General features: G+C 41.4%; 2 protein-coding genes across 2 annotated transcripts in view; both read left to right on the top strand.

Moving 5' to 3' along the window:
* LOC148969338 (protein NLRC3-like) overlaps nucleotides 1–26926 on the top strand; it is a 287825-nt gene that overhangs the window by 97220 nt on the left and 163679 nt on the right. The gene's annotated exons all lie outside the window — the stretch shown is intronic.
* The window catches only part of LOC148969339 (NACHT, LRR and PYD domains-containing protein 3-like), a 50392-nt gene that overhangs the window by 6469 nt on the left and 16997 nt on the right, over nucleotides 1–26926 (top strand). The window contains exons 3-6 of the mRNA XM_089126984.1: nucleotides 3966–4136; nucleotides 10166–10336; nucleotides 24068–24238; nucleotides 25116–25289. Coding sequence (XP_088983110.1) covers nucleotides 3966–4136; nucleotides 10166–10336; nucleotides 24068–24238; nucleotides 25116–25289 — 687 coding nt within the window. The remainder of the gene's footprint in view (nucleotides 1–3965; nucleotides 4137–10165; nucleotides 10337–24067; nucleotides 24239–25115; nucleotides 25290–26926) is intronic.

Here is a 26926-nt window from a genome sequence, read left to right as displayed (position 1 = left end):
GAGAAGTGGAGACTTCTGTCACCCAAGGCAACTTTATCGAGGTGTTGCGTCTTATCGGCAAGTTTGACAACGCCGTTGGAGAAAAACACTTGAAAATACCCAAAATGCAAAATACACACACCATGATGTACAAAACGTTAATTGAATTAATGGGGAATATGGACCAAATAAGCGGCGAGATTGAAGAGGCTTTACGCCGGTTTCACTTTGTGTGCGTCAGCAGTGTGTATGGTGAGCGGGAGCAGCACACACACGTGTTGCTTTCACACTGTCAGCGTTTGTTGCGTGAGATAGGCTTGACCCTCCCTTCGCCACCAAAACATTTTTCTATGACCCTCCAAAATGATTGTGAAAAAGGCATGACCCTCCCTGATCATGTATTGATTACTTCTGTACTGGACTGCGCTTGGCAAAGATGTTCAGATATCTCTATGCCTAGTAGACCTACACCACACAAAAATCTCACGAGAATCACAACATGCTTTACGGCAACGACGTCACACACATCAACAACAACATACTGTATGAAGCATGAAGACACTTGCGCAGATTTCAGACGTGATACTCGACGATGGAAAAAGCAAAGAAAACGCGGTCGGTAGAGAATGAGCCTCTCTGCTCAACCCGTAAATTAATGCATCGATCCGCAAGTTTTGTTTGAGTTCTTTAATGGTCTAGTGGTAGATCTTTTGTGTCAGAGGTTACAGGTTATACGTGTTTTTCTCTCTCATCAAAACGGAATATTTTCATCAGTGGTCAGTCTATATCAAGCAGGTACACGTTTGTGTGCATTTTATTTTGTGACTTCACTGGAATGAATAAAGAGTCTCCGCAACTGCGATAGATTGAAGAGCGCGTCTGAGTGAAGACTGCACGTGCGCCGCCACGAGAGACACAATGTATCCATGACACTGATAGCAGCATATTTAATGACAAAAATGCACACTATGCAAGATTTGTGCCTTAATATAACAGCTTCAAATGGGTATCAGGCTGTGAGTGCAGAGACGCTCTGCATGAGTGGTATTTACGACAGTGAATTTAAATACAAGTACTCCACTGTGACTCTAGGGGTCGCTGTTTGACAAAAACTGAATTCCTGCATAGTGTGCCTTTAAGTCCCAATACTGTAAAACTCGACGTACATTCACATCACATGTTAATACAGCGGTAGAATTACACACAGGACACTGCATGTATTCGCAATCACAAAAGTTCATTATTTGCTCATGCTTTAAAGCTTTGCCAGGTAAACATTTTATTGGCGTTCTGTTCTGACATGATGCACTTTTTCTAAACACGTACTGAAGCGTGCGTGCACTGTCAAACAGCGGCCAACTCGATTTTATCATTTGCGTCTGATTTTTGTTGGGTCAGACCCATCTGATAGCGATAGGGGGCGAGACCGAGAGAGCTACATGGAACAATATGCACCAAACAAGCCATCCTATTTTCCTTCGGTGGTCCTTTCCATAAATATCGAACGGTCCCTTATAGGGATGGGAATTGAGAACCGGTTCTCGAGTGTTTTAGTGTGTGAATCTAAGTTTTACGATCCATCGATATTGTATGCCCTCGACGTTAACGATTCCTCTTATCGATGCTCCTGCTCTGACTCAACCATAGTATGTAGTAGGGGTGCAACGGATCAAAAAACTCACGGATCGGATCGTTTCTCGGATCAGAGTCACGGATCGGATCATTTTTCGGATCAGCAAAAAAAAAAAAAAAAAAAAGACAAGACCAATAAACATAAGTTTTGTCTTTTTGTTTATTTTGTTTATTAACACTTTTATATTGTGAGCGGTGAGAGCTATGTGATGATAACGGTTATTGTCACATAGCTCGGCCGTTCCCCTAGAAGTCCACCCGTCTGTCGTGAGCGCAACAGATGCTCAGGTCGGGATAGTTCATCCACAACAGTTCATGTCGTAACGTGGCTCAAGCACTTTCAGCATGTGTTTAAAGCAGTGTTGTCACGATACCAAAATTATTGTTTCGATACCAAGTCAAGTATTGCGATTTCGCTACTTTTTCGCTATTTTTCCTGAAAAGGAAAATATTTCTTACAAGGCGTTTCACATGCACCTCCTTAGCATAGGTCTGTGCTCTTTAATTCTGTAATAACCTAATATAAATAAATCACTGACACACACTGCACATACTCTGATTATAATGATAGATCATATATTATCATATAGATATAATTATAGCCGATAGATCATTTTGCTGATGTTTTGTATCCTTTATTTTAGCAGCTTGCAAATTATTTATGCTATCTATGAAAGTTGGGGGGAAAAGTTACACCTAATACAAAAATAAATGAAACATCTATAGTTAACTAGCAGATAATTCGTTTAGTTTGCTATTAAATAAGAGATCTGGCGCTAAAATCTGTTGTTTTTTTTTTAATCAAGCAGAGCGCTCTTTTTTGCTGCTATCAGTTGCATGGATACAGTGTATTTTGCGGCTCGCGCAGTCGCGCACCGTCTTCACACGGACGCGCGCTTCAAATTATCGCTGTTGCAGAGACCTCTGGATTGTGTTGCTAATAACTTGCAATTTATAACTATCAGACAGGCCCTCGCGGCCTCTAAGCACTACCGGCCCACTGGGAAAAGACCAGACTCTCCGGATTGCCACTCCGCTACTGACAGGCGGCCACTGTATCACCTGTGCTTGCGCATGCAGCCGTCTCGCGGTAGTGTTTGTCTCATGACAGCTGCAGCTTCTGCATGCCGCGGTGATACGTCTCGGTTTTATCTTCTAACCTCTTTTCTTTTATGATGGAAAATCCAAAATGGTCCCATACAGGTGATTTAAATGACGCGGGGCGTTCAAGCTTCTCAGTTCCTCCACTCGCTATGACGAAGCTGTGTGTTGACTGAACATGGATTCATGACTGATTCATGTTTTTTTCATAATCAATCCGCGGATCACGTGTGTGCCGAACCGAAAACATTGATCCGAACGAATCACGGATCAATGATGATCCGTTGCACCACTAGTATGTAGGCAATAGACTGTGAACTCACAACTGTCCCTGTTGTATTTTTTCACAACTATCCCAAGCGAATTTTTGTACCGCCAAAGCCTTATTTGATCGGTGAGTAAAACTGTCTCTCTCTGTGATGAACCGCTGTGCTTGTGACAGCGCGCATGTTAAACTGAACGAGCAGGGAGAGAGAGAGAGAGAGTACCCCGAACGTGCGCGCGCACTCTCTCTCAGGCTTCACCGTCTCAAAACTAAGCGCTGTCTTGCTCTCTCTCTCTCCCTCGCACATATTAATCAAAATAATCGACACGATGGTTAGGTCAGGAGACTAAAGTTTCATGTGGAGCATTGGGAGATTTGTTTTTCCAGAATTACCGCTGGCTGTGAATTGTGCTAAAATAGTCCTGTTTTCTTTGATGACACACATCTTGTGGGATGTCCCAATCGCCGGGATAATCACACAACGCGCGCACATCCGATGATGACACGTTCAATTCCCGAACTTATGACTCATTTGAACCGATTCGTTTTAATGAATGGTTAGATCTTCCAACACTGAACTCACGAGACTTATGATCGTTGAATAACTAACCGTAAAACTTTTTAATAAGATTCCATTTATTACATAAATAACATAAAAAGTACAGTTTGCTTAGTCAAGTGTAAGGTTTAAAACAAATAAAACCACTTGTTTTCCCCCCTGAAAAAGCATATGACTACTTTTTCCCACACAATGCTATCAGGAATCAATCGTTAAAGAATTGGATCGATAAGCAGAATCGTTAGTGGCATTGATATCGATAAAATCTTATCCCATCCCTAGTCCCTTAGTTTGTTCAGGTGTATTTGATAAGGGTTTGAGCTAAACTCGGCCAGAAAGTGGATCTCAAGGGCCTGAGCTGAGAACCCCTGTTATAAACCCTACATGAAAAACACATTAATATTGCTGTTTGTTTTGTTCTCCACACAGGTTACATAGCTGTAAACTCACTGTTCAATCTTGTGGGAGTTTATCTTCAGTTCTTCAATCCTCAAACGTCCTGAGAGAGCTGGACCTGAGTAACAATGACCTGCAGGATTCAGGAGTGAAGCTGCTTTCTGATGGACTGAAGAGTCCAAACTGTCAGCTACAGATACTGAGGTCTGAACTCAAATACTTGCATTTGATTTTATATTGTATTAATTATGTAAAAATCACTGCAATTATGTAAAAATCAATGCAATTACATTGTGCTTTTCTTGTTCAGATGTGCCTTGTGTAATTTCACTGTTCAGTCTTGTGAGAGTTTATCTTCAGTTTGACTTCAGTTACAACAGAGGATATAATGGGGATAAAGGAGAATTAATTTGTTACATTTATATAACACTTTTCTAGGTGCTGTCTATTAAGTAATATATCTAATAGACCAACGCTACTTTTGTGTCATCGAAGGGTAACACCCCTTTTTGGGGGAAGACAAATGGATTCTCCTGAGAACAGAACTCGCTCTAGATCTGCAAAGTTTCTTGATAACAAAAATGGTACAGACATACACACTCTCTGTGCCGGCCAAGGACCGTGAGTGGTATTTAAAGAAACTACTGGATACGGGGTTACAGAGGTGTCCCTTTGAAATAGTTGAAAACGGGATAAATGACCCCACGCAGTGGCCAAATATAGACTATTTAGACATCTCCCACTATCTCGTGGAATCACCAAGTAAGTAGCCTATTTTTTTGTCATTAACACACTCACAGTATGACAAACTAGACGATGAGGCCATATCACTTGGACCATATTTAACTTGATTCAAGCTATTGACATAGTTTTGTTGTTGACTAGCTATACTAGTTAGAAAGACGACTCTGCTAGCTGCTACATGATTAGCTCAGTGCCGTACACTCTAAACCTTTTTACAATTTTCAAAGTCCTAGCACTTTCTAGACACAAGCAGAATTCAGCCAAGTCCACTTTAGTTTTTTTTAGTAAAATCAGTTAACAGCCAAGGTAGTGTGCCTATTGAGAGCTAATCACATAACGTTAGCTGCTAGCAGCTTCGTCTTTCTAACTAGTATAGCTAGTCGACAACAAAACTATGACGCCATGTCAGTTGGATCATATTTAACTTGATTTAAGCTATTGACATAGTCTAGTTTGTCATACTGTGAGTGTGTAGTGACAAAAAATAGGCTACTTGGTGATTCCACGAGATAGTGGGAGATGTCTGAATAGTCCATATTTGGCCACTGCGTGGGGTCATTAATCCAGTTTTCGACCATTTCAAAGGGACACCTCTGTAACCCCGCATCCAGTAGCTTCTTTAAATACTGCTCACAGTCCTCGGCCGGCAAAGTGTATGTTCCTGCCATTTTTGCTATAAAGAAACTTTGCAGATCTAGAGCGAGTTCTGTTCTCAGGGGAATCCGTTTGTCTTCCCCCAAAAAAGGGGCGTTACCCTTCAATGACGCAAAAGTAGTATTGGTCTATTAGTGAAATAATTATATATATTTATATAGCTGTGGTGCGCAAACTGATAAGAGAAAAACGCGCAGTGGATCAAGCGCACGGCGGCACAGATGTGTGACCTGGTCGAGCGCAACCCTTTCACAGACATCAGTGGAAAGTTTGTTGTTCGGTCGGATATATAAATGGCACAATACAAATAAAATGGCACAAACATAGAACCTGTATACAAATACAAAACGAAGCAAGTATTTACTAACTTTAACTGAAGAGAGAGAGAGAGAGAGAGAGTGCGCACTTCTGCTGTATGCTCTTGGTTGCTGATCGTTCACTCAGCACACGTGTCATTTGGATTAAAACTAAATCATATCTGTAAGTAAAACATGAACTGTTACGTAATTTATGTATAATTAGTGGTTTCTTACATGATCACAGGACATTTACAGGTCAAGAAATTTCATGAAAACAAACATCCGAAGCGCGCGCCCTGAAAGTGCCACTCACAGTGTGTGAATTGAATTGAATTATCTTTCATGTCTTGCACTTTAATGGACAAATTCACATAAAATTATGTAAAACATGCATCTTGGTGAGTAGCCTGGTAAACATAGTTGGTTACATCTTTAATATGCGTCATCAAAGTAAACGCATGTACAGTACAACAGGCTCTCTTGGATGTGCAGCAGCAGGTCAGCAGCAGCCTAATAAAAGCCTAATGTTTCTGACTGTTAATCAAACTACAAACACAGTCATCACTCCCTGCTATTGACTGAATCACTTTAGTAACTTTATAAAAGATTCATCTATATTTAATTTATACAGTGATGAATATGCATTTACATTTATTCATTTAGCAGACGCTTTTATCCAAAGCGACTTACAAATGAGAACAATAGAAGCAGTTAAAGGGTAATTCCATTGGTGGAGACATGACTATGTATTGAAAGTGGGTCTTATATGTATTAGAATAGTATAATTTTTTTTAAAATGTGGGTCCTTCTTGGCCAATAAAAGGCAGAAAATGACTTTTTAGTGCTTGTGGGTTGCAACAATCCCCATAGTGCATTGCAATACCCAGCTCCGCAGGCCACTCCCACTACTCCGGCCATCACTGTAGACAAGAGTTGAGCTCCACTCTACGCTACCGCCTGGAAATAATTTCATACAATGAAACCAGATAATGTGCACTAATATAATATGACGACGTAAGAGCATCAAGGCGGCGCCCGCGCCATCAGCCAATGGGTTGGCGTGATTCTATATGGGCTTCAGACAATCGGCACACTTACTCTGCGTTCGGGCCAATTACCAAGATCAGAGCCCTCTCCCCGGACAGCACGTCAAATATGTTTACCAATTAAATCTATCCGACTGATTTGTAAGTGTGAACTCGTGAACTAAAAAATCCTGATGTTTTCGGTGCTGATTCGGTGGTGACGCCGTGTTCATGTAACCAGAGGGTGACGCTGCCTATAACACAAAAGCTGCCACAAGGAACTGGCAAAAGTAATGCTTATGAATGTTTCAAATATAGCAAGGAGACATTTTAATTGTTTATTAGTGTCTGTCGGCTGCAATAGTGGTTAACACGCCTGTAGAGAGAAATGCACTTTTCATATGGATTACACAAGCAGATCACTCGGTTTCTTTTTGTTTTTAATTGTTTCATTTAAAATGAGACATTTTTAAGCTTTCTTTATATTTCTTGTGTCTGTGAGGCAGCTTAAACGCTGAGTTTCGGCTCATTTATGAAGAGCTCCAGTTCACGAGCAATGCAATCTCACTGGCTCCTCCATGTCCTAATTATATGGTCTGCTATATTTGCTTCTTATTTATTAAATCCAGGCAATTGGTTGATAAAACATTGATTAAAAATTAGATACAAATGATACAAAACGAAATAAAATTTTTAGAAAGGCTTTCTACAAAACAAAACTTAATGAATTGGTCAGAATCGTGTCTGACCCACATGTCTCCCGATATATTGCGGTATCTTGCAACACATCCTGCCTTGCCAAAACACACATGTGGGAGATGCGGAATGGATAGAAATAACTCAAAAAATAAAAGAGGACTTGAATAAGCCCATTAATGGCATTTTTGAGTCATGCTCTTAACGAACTGTTTTATTTCCTCTTTCTATATTGTGAATAATAAATGTGGATCATTTTAATGTGTTTGTTACACAATGGAGTCTAACTGATTGTAATAATTATTTGATGTAGACTACTTTTAAACTTAGAAGTATTCATTGGCATCCTTGCATACTAAACTGCATTTTTTTTATGTTTGCGTGCTGGAGGTACGCTATTATGTTGTGTGTATGTGATGTTAACATTTAAACTGGTGAAAATGTCACTATCAAAGAGTCTAAAGAGGAAAGTTGACAGCGAAAATAGCCATTGAAAGAATAAGAATAATGAAAATACAACTACCCCGTGTTGTTCACCTAGTTTTGTAAATGAGACGACAACCCAACTCACTAAATGTGTCTCTATAGCGTGCACTGTGTTTATCGTGCAATTTATATGCAAAAAAAAGAGTTTTTACGTGCATATGATACGCATGGGTAGGTTTAGTAGTTGTGTCGGGTGCGTGTGTATTATACGTTGGGTAGGATTTAGTGGTGCGTGTGTATTACACGAAATAAAGTGCTTATCAAATGCATGAGAAAAACTGCTTATCACATGTAGCATACGTAAAAACTAATTGTCGCGTATAAATTGCATGATAATCACAACGCGTGCTATAGAGACGCATATAATATTTTGACATTTAATGACGGTTATTGTAGAGGTGTGTCTAGTGATCCACAGACTCGGCTGCAGCGCGGGCGTGGAGCCTAGAAACTCTGAAACTGAAACTCTCCTCTTTGGAGCCAGACATTCAGAAACTGATGTGTGAGAAGCAGCACTACTCGTCTCACTAATATTCACATTCAGTTTTAGATGGAAATCTCAAAATATAAAATCTACAGATCTGTTAGTTTAGTAATGTACTAGTTTTTGTTTCATGTGTAGAATCCCAGTAATTTCAGTGAATATTTGGACATTAAGGGGAACATATTTTTCAGCATTTTATTGTTACCATAGTTACAACCATAGACTGCATATGCCCACCACCTCAGTTTTAAACTAATGGCTCCCCCACATGTGCAGTTTGTTGTTCATATTAAGCTGCAGCTCATTTCACATTTACTTTTTCAAATTAAATAAAATTCAAATAATAATTCCTGATCATATTATTGCATTTGTGTTTTAATAATTAGCTTACCCTTACAATTGTGTTGTTTTTTGGGGGGCATGTTAGAGTGGGATTTGGTTAGGTGGTCCTCAGAAAAAAAATTGCGATAAAAGATAAAGTAGCCCTTGGGCTGAAAAAGTTTGAGAAACACTGCTTTAAACTAACAATAGGAAAACTATATGCTAGTGGTTTGTCATTGTCACTAGTAAATTGTCACTGGTATCTAAACATTTGAACCACTGACCCAATCCTCAGCACTGAGCCCTGCTGGAGCTGCTCTAAATATGTGCTGTGCAATTACATGATGGATCAAATATGGTAGAGCAACTGAACCTCTCAAAATACAGTTTAACAGGCTTAAGCATGAAAATAACTGGAGGAAATATATATTTACTAAACAAATTAAGCCAACTAATATGGTTTTAAAATCTTTTGGTTTCAATATATTAAAAAGTTACAAATGTAGTGAAAATACAGGTGTCGGTCTCAGCAAATACCAAAAATTAAAGTATTGATATTGGACTCCTTCTGGAAAAAGTGGTATTTGTTCGTCCCTACTTAAAACATTACTGACTGCATTTAATTGAAGACATTTGGACATATTTCTGTGTGTATTTGTCCATTTAAGCACATACCTGAAGCTCAGAGTAGCCTATACTTGTCCGTGTTTTGCTCCATTTTGGATTGCGTACACAGAATGTCGCCTGGGGAACAGTATCTTGCTCACTGGTCAATACACTTTTAACTTTACACTTCTTTTTAGTATCGAGAACATCCAGAAGGAGACTGTGTATCACGTTACATGATTCGACTGATTTGAAAGTTACGTAGGAAGGGCGACAGCACACTGCTTCAAAGGAAATGGTGTTTTCATAATCATTCAAAGTAAAATTTAAATTTAATTAAATTGATCTTGGAGCCCTAATCATGAACACATCTTTGAGAGCAAGGGGGCGACTGGTGGTTTGGGCAACTTGTGTTCTTTGCATATAGGGAGGACCGGCTCTTGATATGTCATTGTCATGGATAAAGTTAAAATCCTCCTGGTTAGTGGTTGTTTAATCATCCTCTGCTGAGATCTTGAGTGATGTAATGTCTTATTTTATATTCAGTTTATTTCATCTTAGGCTGTGTGTCTGTGTGTAAGTCAGTTGTAGATTGTACAGTGGACACATATGAACACTGAGCAATGTTCATTTTACTCTGGTGATTTTGCTATGTGTGTTTCAGATTATAGACCACGGGTTCTCATCTCTGGCCCTCAAGATCCACTTTCCTACAGAGTTTAACCCTGATCAGACTCTCCTGCCTGCAACTTTATAGTAATCCAGATGACAGTGATTAGTTTGTTCAGGTGTATTTGATAAGAGTTTGAGCTAAACTCGGCCAGAAAGAGGATCTCAAGGGCCTGAGCTGAGAACCCCTGTTATAAACCCTACATGAAAAACACATTAATATTGCTGTTTGTTTTGTTCTCCACACAGGTTACATAGCTGTAATCTCACCATTCAATCTTGTGAGAGTTTGTCTTCAGTTCTTCAATCCTCAAACGTCCTGAGAGAGCTGGACCTGAGTAACAATGACCTGCAGGATTCAGGAGTGAAGCTTCTTTCTGATGGACTGAAGAGTCCAAACTGTCAGCTACAGATACTGAGGTAAATGGGTTTCCATTAAACAATTAATACAAAAAAATATATTTTTACAATTTTGTCAACAAATCTGATACAATGCCAGAAGAAGAGACAAAAACCGCATTTGCATTGTTGTAATTTCCAATTTTGTTGTAATTATGGACATAACATTTGCAGTCAGAAAATAATGCATTCAATACCAATATTCATCACCACACCAATTAACATCATCACTGGGGCTTGACCTTGCTACCTGCCCTCTGGTGCAAAAATCATACTTTAATGTTGATCTTCTCCAGAATGATTCCACGCATCAAAATCCCCAGTAATGGACACTGCTCAGTGTTTATATAATCCACATTCAGAGTGTTAAAAAAGAAACACTGAAGCAGTGTAGAAGTTGATAAGCTAATTAAGGTGAGAGAAATTAAAAATGTCACTTCAGGGTTTCATCCCTATGCCTAAACTTACTACTTAGGTGTCCTTTACCTTTACTGTTCCCTGCTGCTAAATGCAGGTTCACACTGTACGATTTTGGCCACGATTTGACTGTCAGAGACACATTTTTGAATCCTTAAAAAGATTCCTCTGCTCCTAGGTCAACATCTGAAATGTTTGATCATATTACAAGTAAATATAAGACAAAATTCTGGCAGTGTGACTTTACACTGACAACCATCAAACCAAAAACCAATAGGAGCGCAGAACCCCCCACCCAGATTTCTTTTTTTGAGAAAAGCCACAATCATAATTAATGCTATGCTAATTAATGTTTTTGTTACTTTTAAGAATCTACAGAAAATAACAGCTGAAAGTACAAACTACGCAGGTCATTGTGTGAAGGAGACTGATGTGAATGCCAAACTAATGTCATGTGGACTGTTGCTGTATGTTTTTGTAGATTGTCTGGCTGTATGGTGACAGAGGAAGGCTGTGGTTATGTATCTTCAGCTCTGAGTTCAAACCCCTCACACCTGAGAGAGCTGGATCTGAGCTACAACCACCCAGGAGATTCAGGAGTCAAGCTGCTCTCTGATAAACTCAAGGATCCAAACTACAGACTGGAGAAACTCAAGTATGTAGAGCAGGAAGAGCTTCGATTAAACTTCAAAAACACCTTTACAATATTCACTTATGACAAACTAGTTACACTTTATTATAGATTACATGACTACATTTAATAAAGTTCTTATTGAGAATGTGCAGAGGTTTAGCTGTAGTTATACTACGTAGCTGTTGAATGCTTCATTCTGATTGGCTGTTGAACATTATAGACCTTATGCACCAGAGAAACGTGGGCGCCGTAATCTTTAGAATATTGTCTTTGAACTTCCAGTTTCGCGGTCGCTCTGTGTATTTCTATGGCATCCCTGTCGAGGAGTAATTATCTGGTGAAGTGGATTTACTTACTGTAGAGTTAACAAAAGTTATCATGAGCATTGTAATGTTTATCATAAGCATTGTAAACCAGATGTTTTAACAAATGTCGACCGGGAAATTATTTATGAGCAGTTCATTCATACCTATGCAAACTCGCGGTGGAAATGCAGACCGGAAGTCTAAAGACAACGAGCGCAGCACTGAAAAGGGGCGGGGCTACATAAGGTCTATAAGGTGTGCAATTATTTTCGGTAAGCGCACAGGTAAAGTAGTTCAACCAGAAAGACTCAGGAGACAAGAGAACGACCGGGTGGTGTTGGGGAGGATGGGGATGAACACCGGCGTCAGTTTTTGCAAACATAGTAATGGGTGTTAACCGGGCTTAAGTACTCCAAATGTCTGAGTGGTGATTGGCTAGATCTGAGGTCAATGAATAACGTGATTAATTAATTAATCAGTTAGATTAGAGTCTTCCCAGTAGAACTTGCACTAGAGCTCCCATTTCTACCAGAAAGACTTGGGAGGCAAGAGAACTTTGACAAAAATGTTTTTGTTTCTCTTTAAATGCAATTAAGCTGCTGCTCCCCGCCTCCATTCAGAAGAGGGTCAATCCTTTACATGAGGGTCAGATAAACCGGCAATAACAAAACACAGGAATGATTTTACTCATGGTTTAGAGTTACATTGATTCATCTCATGGACTTGCATGTACTGTCGTGTTTATGTTTTACAAACGTAACGCATCACTATCGCATAAACGAAAATGGGCAAAAAGCAGGATTAGCTGAAGTGACTCTAACAGACAAAAGCTTGTCCGGCTGCACAGACCGATCGGTGGCTGACTTGAGCAGTGCATGCCGGCTAGAGATTTTGTCAGACTTGAGACAGCGCTGACGCCACATGATTATGACATATGCCATCAAAGTACGTGAGCGATTCGAGAGCCGCCGGAGGACTGCGGCTACACAAGCTCTGCTGTTTTTTAACGATTGGCTGGATTCACCGCATGACAACCATCACATGTGTTTCATGTTTATTCCCACACCTTCAGTTCCACTAATGCTCTCAGATCTGTTTTAAAGCAGTAAAGCTCTTTTCATGCAGTCACGATGTTATATGTTGTCATGATTATAAAAAATAAAACTGAATATAAAATGTAGACCCCAATGCATTGATAGTATAGGCTTATTTTTAACTTTATTCATGTTCAAACAAATGCTGTATTAAGTATTGAATGAAAATGTCTCTGAAGAGTCTGTGTAATTGACAAATTCCAGAAAGTGTAATTTGTGGAAGCAGAAAGTGTCAGCTCAGTTTTCAGCTCCTCGCGCCTGCAAGCAAATCTCACCGATCGGTTTCATCCAGCCGATGTCGAACACACCTAAACACTAGTACTGACGGCAGCGGTTCCCTGTCACTGTTGTGTCCACACCCTTAATTATGGAGAACTTTAAGGCTTACAGTTTTTTTCAATTTCTTACACACTAAAATTAAAACTTTCTCACTATTAGCAAAACCTACACTCAAGGACCAAAACACCAGCCTACATTTGCACAATTGTAAGCACGTTGTCACCTTCACCCTTTTTGCAAAACATTATACACAGTTATTTGTAAAACTCTACACACATCTTCACACCTTAGACACAGATAAGGATTGTGAGGTTGCTTCCTTGTCATTACAAAGCCCCAGTTTGCCATTGACCACACTAATGAATGAATTGGATATGCACATCCACCATGTGTGGAAGCACACATGTGCTAATTTGAAAACGCAGCACTCAGGTGTGCTATAAAAGGCAGCAGGTGAGTTCACCTGTCAACAAAAATGGAAAGATCTAGAAGAAGAAGAGTGAGAATACGTAAGAGGGGGAGCTCAAAGAGGAGATGAAGGAGGAAGAGGAGAAGGAGGTAGAGGAGGAGGCCCAGGTAGAAGAAGAGGAGAAGGAGATAGAGGAGGAGGAGAAGGAGGTAGAGAAGGACCTGAAGGGTTGATAGAACCTGAACAAAGAAGATGAGGACCAAACTCGACTCAAGAAATCTGTGCAACACTTATTGACCATGTTATCAACCATGGACTTACATTGATGGAAGCTGGACAAAGAGATCAACCAAACCTCAGGAAAAAATCACAAATCACACTCTTAGAAGAAAAGGTTCTATATAGAACCTTAAAAGGGTCTATCAGTGCTACGTATTTGGAACCCCTAAAAGGTTCTATACACTCTTAAAAAGGGTTCCTCTGGGTTATATATAGAACCCTGGGGTTCCATACTTGGCCAATAGAACCTTTTACCAAAAAAATGGTTCTATATAGAGCCATTTTGGAGTTCCATATATGAAGTGGGGGATGGAACCATTTCTGGTTCTAAATAGAACCATTTATTCTAAAGGGGGTCGCACACCGGGCGCGCAGCGCAGCGCCGCGTCGCGTCGCACCACGTCTAGAACAATTCACAGGTATCGCACACCGGACGCGCACATTCTATTCGCACGAGCTCAGTTTTGAATCAACTCCTGGTAGAAGTCAAGAGCTGCCTGCAAGATGGGTGAGTTTAAACTGGATGTATTATATATATCCACAAGTTTCCTACGCCCCATGAGGCCTTGCGTCAAAAGTGGGCGCGACTTCCGGTTTGAAGTAAACAATGCGCTACTTGACATGCTTGACACTCGTTCATTCAACAGTTGACAGTCATTCAAGTTATAGAGATCCAAACTAGCTAACGATGTGGGAACACAACCTCAACGAAATTAAAAAGGGTGAAATAACAGTACCTTTACCCTCCGCAGTAGTTGATTGGGAGTATTATAATAATAATTATTAATAATCAATACTCATCAAGGCATGTTGACAGACAGTTGTGCAAGCTGACAAACAATTAAAATAAAAAATACACACTTAGTCATTGTGCTTTGGAGTTTATTCAAAATTATAAATGAATGTGCTACTTGAATACATTAACTGGCACATTTGGTATTCTGTCAACACAGGCTTTGATTCTGAGTTTAGGTGTAACATCAGTAGAGAACAGCCAAACACATGCTGATAGAGTTTATAGAACATTAAGATTTTAAACAAATGTACACAGGAAGATTCGTCGTCTTTTGGGAGGTGATGGAAACTTCAGTCGTTGGTAGGATCACTGTGATTTCGTTTTCAGCTTATGTTCAAAACAATCACGTTTAAGCCACTGAATTAGTTTAGTCCGGTTATACATACAACCGCGAACAGCACATGTTGTCCCTGAGCTCCGTAACGACATCTCTCATAAAGATTGGCGTCTTTAAATAGTAAAATAATTCTCCGAAAAACAGCTAGCCTCTTCGCTAACTAACACACAAAATACCATTGGAATGCTACTTCCGCCGCCTCACCGGAAGTTTCACCCACTTTATTTTTTACAGGAGCGCCCCTCGGAAACTTGTGGATATATTTTATGTTAAGTGAATAAAATAGCTGATGTTTGAACGTTATTAACCAAGTAAAAGTGTCTATCACCTTGTTAAGTCTGTTATTTTGTTGTAACGTTATCCGTTATCCGTTAACGTTGTCCGTTGTCTAGGCAACTACTTCATTGATTACTCCCTACTCCTTCATAGTACTCCCTACTTCATTGATGAGTTTTTCTTCGTCCATTTCGCTCCGCTGCTACGCTACAGAAATTACCTGAAGTGTGTTGTGACCTGGTAAATCCAATAGGTGGCTCTACACGACCGTGAATGTAACCACGTGAGGCAAACGTTACATCGCCTATGCATTAATATTTCGCACTGATGGGTTTAGACTGGTACTTAATAATAATAACCCAGTTAGTGTATGGTTAATATGATAGAGTAGCCTATTGAAAAATGGATTTAAAAAGGCTATGTTTGTTTTACATTTTTTTCCCAATATGACTATTCAAGCTGTTAGGAATTAGGAAAATTAGGAATGTTAAATAGGCTTAAATGTATATTGCAGCACAGGGTGAAGTCAGTATGTACATTAACGACGATTTGAGACAAATAAATGCAATTTTAATATAAAACTATGCAAATGGCGCTCTGTGGCGCGGCAGGGTTTTGAACACGGTCCTGAGCCGTAGCTGGGCGGCGCTGACAGACGCCGAATGGCGCCGCCGGTGTGTGTACACACATAGAGAATAATGTGTTCGAATTTTGAAGACATGGCGCTGCGCTGTGCGCCCGGTGTGCGACCCCCTTAAGAGTATTCTTGTTGCTTTTACATTAGTCAAACTGTATGTACTTCATGCAGTAATTTTTATTTGTCTACAGACTTTATTTTTGTCATTGATTTCATTGTTGGTTGTGTTACAAACTGCTCCGAGACTGGGAGATGTAGATCCAAATGCAGCTTTATTTGAGGGCAATCCAGAGGCGTAATCCAATGTACAGGCAAGGGTCATACACAGATAGGCAGTCCAAGACAGATACACAGAGAAACAAACAAAACAGGCAGGGACCAGAGGCAAGAGAGTAATCCAGGGAACAGGGCAAGATATCCAAAAACCAAGAGACAAGAAACCCGTAGAATGCTCAGAATTGCAGTGTAACACTAAAACAAGACTTCGCGGTGAGTGACTGAATGAACATGGTATATATAGCCAGACTAACAAGATGAGACAGGTGAATGCAATAGTGAATGAGGTACAGGTGAATGTGATCAGTGATGATGAGTCCGGGCAGTGAGTTCTGGGAACTGTAGTTTGTGTGAAACATAGTCTTATCTGGAGTGCCCTCTGGAGGCTCAATAGGGCACTCCAGCTGGTAACCGTTACATAGCCCCCCCTTTAAGGAGCGGATTCCAGACGCTCCTCACAATGTCCAGGAGGGAGGTGGAGCGGAGGCGGACCTGGGGGCGGGATGGAGGGCCAGGCCCGTGGAGCGGAAAAGGACCTGGAGACGGCGGCGGAGCTGGCTGTGGAAGCGACCAGGGCGGAGCAGGCTGTGCAGGCGAAGGCCAGGGAGGAGCTGTCGGACCCTCGGGCGTCCAAGGCGAAGCAAACTGTGGGCATGGCCAGGGCAGAGCAGGCTGTGGACGTGGCCAGGGCGGAACTGTGGGTCCCTCAGGCGGCCACAGTGGTGAAGACCCCCCAGGCAGCCACGGCGGTGAAGACCCCTCAGGCGGCCACGGCGGTGAAGACCCCTCAGGCGGCCACGGCGGTGAAGACCCCTCAGGCGGCCACGGCGGTGAAGACCCCTGTGGCGGCCTCGGCTGGTACACTGGGCCCCCCCCAAAAAAATATTTGGGTGGAGTCCCCGGATTAGAAGCAGACGGGGAGTGGACGGTCTCGGGCTGGACGGTCTCGGGCTCTGGCTGGACGGTCTCGAGCTGGACGGTCACTGGCTCTGGCTGGACGGTCTCGGGCTGGACGGTCTCGGGCTCTGGCTGGACGGTCTCGGGCTGGACGGTCACTGGCTCTGGCTGGACGGTCTCGGACTGGACAGTCTCGGGCTCTTGCTGGACTGTCACTGGCTTTGGCTGGACGGTCTCTGGCGCTGGCTGGACGGTCACCGGTGCTGGCTGGACGGTCACTGGCGTTGGCTTGACGGGACTGGTCGGAACCAGCGGTGAGGGGATTTCAGATTCGGGAAGGCTGGATGGAACCAGCGGTGAAGAGAGTTCATGCTCGGGGGGACTGGACGGAACCAGCGATGAGGGAAGTTCAGGCTCTGGAGGGCTAGACGGAACCAGCGGTGAGGGGAGTTCAGATTCGGGAAGGCTGGACGGAACCAGCGGTGAGGGGAGTTCAGATTCGGGAAGGCTGGACGGAACCAGCGGTGAGGGGAGTTCATGCTCGGGAGGGCTGGACGGAACTAGCGATGATGAACGCTCGGGCTCGGCAGGACTGACGCGGAGCGCAGGCTCGGCAGGGCTGATGTTGATATCTCGCATGATAACACGAATAACTGGCAGGGTGCAAAGATCTAGTTGAGCCCGCACATCCGACAGGATGCGCAGGTACTCCGACCAATCAGGCATAGCGGCAGTCATCCTGGGGATTCAGATCAGGCGAGGGCACCTACTTGCAGATTTTCCTGAAGTACTGCTGGATTCATAGGTGGTGATTGCTGCTGGATCTTGGCAGGGCGAAGTCTTCTGTTACAAACTGCTCCGAGACTGGGAGATGTAGATCCAAATGCAGCTTTATTTGAGGGCAATCCAGAGGCGTAATCCAATGTACAGGCAAGGGTCATACACAGATAGGCAGTCCAAGACAGATACACAGAGAAACAAACAAAACAGGCAGGGACCAGAGGCAAGAGAGTAATCCAGGGAACAGGGCAAGATATCCAAAAACCAAGAGACAAGAAACCCGTAGAATGCTCAGAATTGCAGTGTAACACTAAAACAAGACTTCGCGGTGAGTGACTGAATGAACATGGTATATATAGCCAGACTAACAAGATGAGACAGGTGAATGCAATAGTGAATGAGGTACAGGTGAATGTGATCAGTGATGATGAGTCCGGGCAGTGAGTTCTGGGAACTGTAGTTTGTGTGAAACATAGTCTTATCTGGAGTGCCCTCTGGAGGCTCAATAGGGCACTCCAGCTGGTAACCGTTACAGGTTGATTACTGTAACAGATTGTGGTAAGAGATACTGTAAATAAATACTTGAAATATAAGTCTGCAGAAATCACTATTTTTTTCATCTAAATTATCCCTTACATAACAATGTCTGGTCAAAAATCTAGCACATGATATTTCCTAAAAATAGCTTTTATACAAATGTGTTTTTTATTTATCACAGCAGTGTGAAACTGGCTGCAATAGTGTCTGATCATTGAGGACTGTGTTGGTTAAATGAAAACTGATAGCATTTTTACATATATGTGTATATCTTTTGACTGAAGTGTGTATGTTTTGACAGAGGTGTGTCATTTTGCAAACAATCTAGGAATTATGCCAATTGAGTGTGGTGTTTGGATAATTGTGATTATATTTTGAAAAAAAGAACCCGGTTTTCAAAATTGCGTGTAAACAATTGAAAAAAACCTGTAATTTACAGTTTTTTTCGATTGCTAAACGACAGTGAGCACAACTGGAGCTACATGTGCTAAACTCTAACTCCAGTCTGCACAGCAGCAGTTCATGTGGACCAAACTCTAGTTCGTTTTTCAGTGCTTGAACACAGTTTTCAAAACTCTACACACTTATCCCACGACTTTAAACACAACCTGCACAACACTGTGGATTTACAGCACTTTGTTCAAATGCTAACACACTGCTGTCAAAACTGTGAACCACTCATTCAAAACAGAATAGATTTCAGCCTTGTGCCTTTCACACACTGCTGATGTTCAAACAATTTCAGCTGAACGGCCGAACACTTGTGGCCCAATGCTGGAGAGAGGCAGGATTACAGGATTACAGTGTGTACTTTTAGTTTCTACCTTTTTTTCTCATTACTGTAATACTAGACTATTGAAGCAAACTGCTAATTTTCAATTCGTGTCTAAAAATGAAAATATACCAAATGAAAGAATGCCACTCTTTTCTTTGAAGAAAATATTACTCTGTATGAAGTCTGAAATTGTTGAAACTGTAAAGATGAAAAGTTTGGATTTTCTGTAACTCTGAGTGTCAGTGTGTGTTATCTCAGTGAGGGTTGTGTAGTGTGTTCCTCTCAGTGTGTTCTGAGTGTCAGTGTGTGTTATCTCAGTGAGGGTTGTGTAGTGTGTTACTCTCAGTGTGTTCTGAGTGTCAGTGTGTGTTATGTCAGTGAGGGTTGTGTAGTGTTGTTACTCTCAGTGTGTTCTGAGTGTCGGTGTGTGTTATCTCAGTGAGGGTTGTGTAGTGTGTTACTCTCAGTGTGTTCTGAGTGTCAGTGTGTGTTATCTCAGTGAGAGTTGTGTAGTGTGTTACTCTCAGTGTGTTCTGAGTGTTAGTGTGTGTTATCTCAGTGAGGGTTGTGTAGTGTTGTTCCTCTCAGTGTGTTCTGAGTGTCAGTGTGTGTTATCTCAGTGAGGGTTGTGTAGTGTGTTACTCTCAGTGTGTTCTGAGTGTCAGTGTGTGTTATCTCAGTGAGGGTTGTGTAGTGTTACTCTCAGTGTGTTCTGAGTGTCAGTGTGTGTTATCTCAGTGAGGGTTGTGTAGTGTGTTACTCTCAGTGTGTTCTGTGTGTCAGTGTGTGTTATCTCAGTGAGGGTTGTGTAGTGTGTTACTCTCAGTGTGTTCTGTGTGTCAGTGTGTGTTATCTCAGTGAGGGTTGTGTAGTGTTACTCTCAGTGTTTTCTGAGTGTCAGTGTGTGTTATCTCAGTGAGGGTTGTGTAGTGTGTTACTCTCAGTGTGTTCTGAGTGTCAGTGTGTGTTATCTCAGTGAGGTTGTGTAGTGTGTTACTCTCAGTGTGTTCTGAGTGTCAGTGTGTGTTATCTCAGTGAGGGTTGTGTAGTGTGTTCCTCTCAGTGTGTTCTGAGTGTCAGTGTGTGTTATCTCAGTGAGGGTTGTGTAGTGTTGTTACTCTCAGTGTGTTCTGAGTGTTAGTGTGTGTTATCTCAGTGAGGGTTGTGTAGTGTGTTACTCTCAGTGTGTTCTGAGTGTCAGTGTGTGTTATCTCAGTGAGGGTTGTGTAGTTTGTTACTCTCAGTGTGTTCTGAGTGTCAGTGTGTGTTATCTCAGTGAGGGTTGTGTAGTGTTGTTACTCTCAGTGTGTTCTGAGTGTCAGTGTGTGTTATCTCAGTGAGGGTTGTGTAGTGTTGTTACTCTCAGTGTGTTCTGAGTGTTAGTGTGTGTTATCTCAGTGAGGGTTGTGTAGTGTGTTACTCTCAGTGTGTTCTGAGTGTCAGTGTGTGTTATCTCAGTGAGGGTTGTGTAGTGTGTTACTCTCAGTGTGTTCTGAGTGTCAGTGTGTGTTATCTCAGTGAGGGTTGTGTAGTGTGTTACTCTCAGTGTGTTCTGAGTGTCAGTGTGTGTTATCTCAGTGAGGGTTGTGTAGTGTTGTTACTCTCAGTGTGTTCTGAGTAACAGTGTGTGTTATCTCAGTGAGGGTTGTGTAGTGTGTTACTCTCAGTGTGTTCTGAGTGTCAGTGTGTGTTATCTCAGTGAGGGTTGTGTAGTGTGTTACTCTCAGTGTGTTCTGAGTGTCAGTGTGTGTTATCTCAGTGAGGGTTGTGTAGTGTGTTACTATCAGTGTGTTCTGAGTGTCAGTGTGTGTTATCTCAGTGAGGGTTGTGTAGTGTTGTTACTCTCAGTGTGTTCTGAGTAACAGTGTGTGTTATCTCAGTGAGGGTTGTGTAGTGTGTTACTCTCAGTGTGTTCTGAGTGTCAGTGTGTGTTATCTCAGTGAGGGTTGTGTAGTGTGTTACTCTCAGTGTGTTCTGAGTGTCAGTGTGTGTTATCTCAGTGAGGGTTGTGTAGTGTTGTTTCTCTCAGTGTGTTCTGAGTGTCAGTGTGTGTTATCTCAGTGAGGGTTGTGTAGTGTTGTTACTCTCAGTGTGTTCTGAGTGTCAGTGTGTGTTATCTCAGTGAGGGTTGTGTAGTGTGTTACTCTCAGTGTGTTCTGAGTGTTAGTGTGTGTTATCTCAGTGAGGGTTGTGTAGTGTGTTACTCTCAGTGTGTTCTGAGTGTCAGTGTGTGTTATCTCAGTGAGGGTTGTGTAGTGTGTTACTCTCAGTGTGTTCTGAGTGTCAGTGTGTGTTATCTCAGTGAGGGTTGTGTAGTGTGTTACTCTCAGTGTGTTCTGAGTGTCAGTGTGTGTTATCTCAGTGAGGGTTGTGTAGTGTGTTACTCTCAGTGTGTTCTGAGTGTCAGTGTGTGTTATCTCAGTGAGGGTTGTGTAGTGTTGTTACTCTCAGTGTGTTCTGAGTGTCAGTGTGTGTTATCTCAGTGAGGGTTGTGTAGTGTTGTTACTCTCAGTGTGTTCTGAGTGTCAGTGTGTGTTATCTCAGTGAGGGTTGTGTAGTGTTGTTACTCTCAGTGTGTTCTGAGTGACAGTGTGTGTTATCTCAGTGAGGTTGTGTAGTGTTGTTACTCTCAGTGTGTTCTGAGTGTCAGTGTGTGTTATCTCAGTGAGGGTTGTGTAGTGTTTTCCTCTCAGTGTGTTCTGAGTGTCAGTGTGTGTTATCTCAGTGAGGGTTGTGTAGTGTTGTTACTCTCAGTGCGTCCCTACTTAAAACATTACTGACTGCATTTAATTGAAGACATTTGGACATATTTCTGTGTGTATTTGTCCATTTAAGCACACACCTGAGGCTCAGAGTAGCCTATACTTGTCCGTGTTTTGCTCCATTTTGGATTGCGTACACAGAAAGCCGCCTGGGGAACAGTATCTTGCTCACTGGTCAATACACTTTTAACTTTACACTTCTTTTTAGTATCGAGAACATCCAGAAGGAGACTGTGTATCACATTACATGATTCGACTGATTTGAAAGTTACGTAGGAAGGGCGACAGCACACTGCTTCAAAGGAAATGGTGTTTTCATAATCATTCAAAGTAAAATTTAAATTTAATTAAATTGATCGTGGAGCCCTAATCATGAACACATCTTTGAGAGCAAGGGGGCGACTGGTGGTTTGGGCAACTTGTGTTCTTTGCATATAGGGTGGACCGGCTCTGGATATGTCATTGTCATGGATAAAGTTAAAATCCTCCTGGTTAGTGTTTGTTTAATCATCCTCTGCTGAGATCTTGAGAGATGTAATGTCTTATTTTATATTCAGTTGATTTCATCTTAGGCTGTGTATCTGTGTGTAAGTCAGTTGTAGATTGTACAGTGGACACATATGAACACTGAGTAATGTTAATTTTACTCTGGTGATTTTGCTATGTGTGTTTCAGATTATAGACCACGGGTTCTCATCTCTGGCCCTCAAGATCTACTTTCCTGCAGAGTTTAACCCTGATCAGACTCTCCTGCCTGCAACTTTATTGTAATCCAGATGACCGTGATTAGTTTGTTCAGGTGTATTTGATAAGAGTTTGAGCTAAACTCGGCCAGAAAGAGGATCTCAAGGGCCTGAGCTGAGAACCCCTGTTATAAACCCTACATGAAAAACACATTAAAGGCCCGTACACACCGGGACGAATATCAGCGCGCGTTATTCGTCAGCGTTTTTCAACGCGTTTTTTGTGTTCACACCCAAGCGTTTTTCGCTGACGATGAGCCGAGTGAACATGCAAATTCATTCCCTGACATTAGATGGCGCTTAATGTAAAACAGAAATAATAATAATAGAATACTATACTAGGGTGATCATATTCATGTCTCAATGTTTTATTTTGACAGATAGAAAAAAAAAGAATGAAATAATGATAGAAATAATGTCTTCTGTATTAGAAAAATAAATATATAAATAATAAATAACTAAAAAATGCCTCCAAATGTAACAAAAATAGCTCTCACAAACTTACAAAAACGAACTAACAAAATCTATTTATATCTTTAGTTTTCATTTTCTTTATCTTGTTTTTCTTCCTCGTCCACCATGTTTGTCCATCTATATTTTGCTGTAGAACTGATCTTTCCCAGCAGTTTTTGTTTGAAAACCAGGACATTTTCATCACTTAAAAACAGTCAGGACAGGACGTGGAAACAGGACATGTGTAACGCAAAGTTGAGATGTTGCCCAGAGATAAAAACATAGCAGTTGTCAGATGAACAGATGCACGAGAGACGAGAGTTGTCGTATTTCCCCGCGTTTAATAAAACCACTCAAACGTCACACTCGTCCTCCTCATACACGGGGATCGAGCGAGAGAAAACAAACAAACAAACATCTGGTCACAATAGAAAAATAAAATAAAAGAAAGAATACAAAGAGTCGGCACAGCGGTTCTCTCCTCTCCTCACTTGTCGAAATCTAACTGACACTATGAACACTATGCGCAGTTCTCATCTCAACTCAGATTTCTATAAAGCACAAAGTGACCGTTTTACACATGTCCCGGGAAAACAGGACTGTTGGTCACCCTATACTATACTTATACTTATTACAGAAATACTAATATAAATATTATCTTATAGCTCTTTGTGCTCCGAGACCAGCAGCTCAACATTCATCTTGCCCATACAGTAGGTATCTTGTCTCTTCTTCGCCGTATGTGTGCTCGGCAAGACCGTTTTGTGTTTGAGCGCCCTCAAGTTGTGTTTTACTGTAACTTCAGAAGTACCAGACACGTGAGCAAACCCGCCGATCTCGTTGGTCGGATAGGTTTTGACGCGGTGCGTCAAACCAAAAAAACGAACCCGAGGCGTTTTTTTAAAAATGACGCTTTTACGCGTGCCGTTTTTCGCGTCGGTGTGAACACTCACATTGGCGCCCATTGTTTAGTCACGAGGCGTTAAACGTCGACGAATAACGCGCGCGAAATTCGTCCCGGTGTGAACAGGCCTTAATATTGCTGTTTGTTTTGTTCTCCACACAGGTTACATAGCTGTAATCTCACCGTTCAATCTTGTGAGAGTTTGTCTTCAGTTCTTCAATCCTCAAACGTCCTGAGAGAGCTGGACCTGAGTAACAATGACCTGCAGGATTCAGGAGTGAAGCTGCTTTCTAGTGGACTGAAGAGTCCAAACTGTCAGCTACAGATACTGAGGTAAATGGGTTTCCATTAAACAATTAATACAAAAATATATATTTTTACAATTTTGTCAACAAATCTGATACAATGCCAGAAGAAAAGACAAAAACAGCATTTGCATTGTTGTAATTTCCAATTTTGTTGTAATTATGGACATGACATTTGCAGTCAGAAAATAATGCATTCAATACCAATATTCATCACCACACCAATTAACATCATCACTGGGGCTTGACCTTGCTACCTGCCCTCTGGTGCAAAAATCATACTTTAATGTTGATCTTCTCCAGAATGATTCCACGCATCAAAATCCCCAGTAATGGACACTGCTCAGTGTTTATATAATCCACATTCAGAGTGTTAAAAAAGAAACACTGAAGCAGTGTAGAAGTTGATAAGCTGATTAAGGTGAGAGAAATTAAAAATGTCACTTCAGGGTTTCATCCCTATGCCTAAACTTACTACTTAGGTGTCCTTTACCTTTACTGTTCCCTGCTGCTAAATGCAGGTTCACACTGTACGATTTTGGCCACGATTTGACTGTCAGAGACACATTTTTGAATCCTTGAAAAGATTCCTCTGTTCCTAGGTCAACATCTGAAATGTTTGATCATATTACAAGTAAATATAAGAAGAAATTCTGGCAGTGTGACTTTACACTGACAACCATCAAACCAAAAACCAATAGGAGCGCAGAACCCCCCACCCAGATTTCTTTTTTTGAGAAAAGCCACAATCATAATTAATGCTATGCTAATTAATGTTTTTGTTACTTTTAAGAATCTACAGAAAATAACAGCTGAAAGTACAAACTACGCAGGTCATTGTGTGAAGGAGACTGATGTGAATGCCAAACTAATGTCATGTGGACTGTTGCTGTATGTTTTTGTAGATTGTCTGGCTGTATGGTGACAGAGGAAGGCTGTGGTTATGTATCTTCAGCTCTGAGTTCAAACCCCTCACACCTGAGAGAGCTGGATCTGAGCTACAACCACCCAGGAGATTCAGGAGTCAAGCTGCTCTCTGATAAACTCAAGGATCCAAACTACAGACTGGAGAAACTCAAGTATGTAGAGCAGGAAGAGCTTCGATTAAACTTCAAAAACACCTTTACAATATTCACTTATGACAAACTAGTTACACTTTATTATAGATTACATGACTACATTTAATAAAGTTCTTATTGAGAATGTGCAGAGGTTTAGCTGTAGTTATACTACGTAGCTGTTGAATGCTTCATTCTGATTGGCTGTTGAACATTATAGACCTTATGCACCAGAGAAACGTGGGCGCCGTAATCTTTAGAATATTGTCTTTGAACTTCCGGTTTCGCGGTTGCTCTGTGTATTTCTATGGCATCCCTGTCGAGGAGTAATTATCTGGTGAAGTGGATTTACTTACTGTAGAGTTAACAAAAGTTATCATGAGCATTGTAATGTTTATCATAAGCATTGTAAAGCAGATGTTTTAACAAATGTCGACCGGGAAATTATTTATGAGCAGTTCATTCATACCTATGCAAACTCGCGGTAGAAATGCAGACCGGAAGTCAAAAGACAACGAGCGCAGCACTGAAAAGGGGCGGGGCTACATAAGGTCTATAAGGTGTGCAATTATTTTCGGTAAGCGCACAGGTAAAGTAGTTCAACCAGAAAGACTCAGGAGACAAGAGAACGACCGGGTGGTGTTGGGAAGGATGGGGATGAACACCGGCGTCAGTTTTTGCAAACATAGTAATGGGTGTTAACCAGGCTTAAGTACTCCAAATGTCTGAGTGGTGATTGGCTAGATCTGAGGTCAATGAATACCGTGATTATTTAATTAATCAGTTAGATTAGAGTCTTCCCAGTAGAACTTGCACTAGAGCTCCCATTTCTACCAGAAAGACTTGGGAGGCAAGAGAACTTTGACAAAAATGTTTTTGTTTCTCTTTAAATGCAATTAAGCTGCTGCTCCCCGCCTCCGTTCAGAAGAGGGTCAATCCTTTACATGAGGGTCAGATAAACCGGCAATAACAAAACACAGGAATGATTTTACTCATGGTTTAGAGTTACATTGATTCATCTCATGGACTTGCATGTACTGTCGTGTTTATGTTTTACAAACGTAACGCATCACTATCGCATAAACGAAAATGGGCAAAAAGCAGGATTAGCTGAAGTGACTCTAACAGACAAAAGCTTGTCCGGCTGCACAGACCGATCGGTGGCTGACTTGAGCAGTGCATGCCGGCTAGAGATTTTGTCAGACTTGAGACAGCGCTGACGCCACATGATTATGACATATGCCATCAAAGTACGTGAGCGATTCGAGAGCCGCCGGAGGACTGCGGCTGCACAAGCTCTGCTGTTTTTTAACGATTGGCTGGATTCACCGCATGACAACCATCACATGTGTTTCATGTTTATTCCCACACCTTCAGTTCCACTAATGCTCTCAGATCTGTTTTAAAGCAGTAAAGCTCTTTTCATGCAGTCACGATGTTATATGTTGTCATGATTATAAAAAATAAAACTGAATATAAAATGTAGACCCCAATGCATTGATAGTATAGGCTTATTTTTAACTTTATTCATGTTCAAACAAATGCTGTATTAAGTATTGAATGAAAATGTCTCTGAAGAGTCTGTGTAATTGACAAATTCCAGAAAGTGTAATTTGTGGAAGCAGAAAGTGTCAGCTCAGTTTTCAGCTCCTCGCGCC

This window comes from Pimephales promelas, chromosome 24 (assembly GCF_988280905.1).
Source record: "Pimephales promelas chromosome 24, fPimPro1.hap1.1, whole genome shotgun sequence".
Taxonomy (NCBI): Eukaryota; Metazoa; Chordata; class Actinopteri; order Cypriniformes; family Leuciscidae; genus Pimephales; species Pimephales promelas.
Note: the sequence above shows the minus strand (reverse complement) of the source record. Positions and strands in the feature narration are given on the sequence as shown.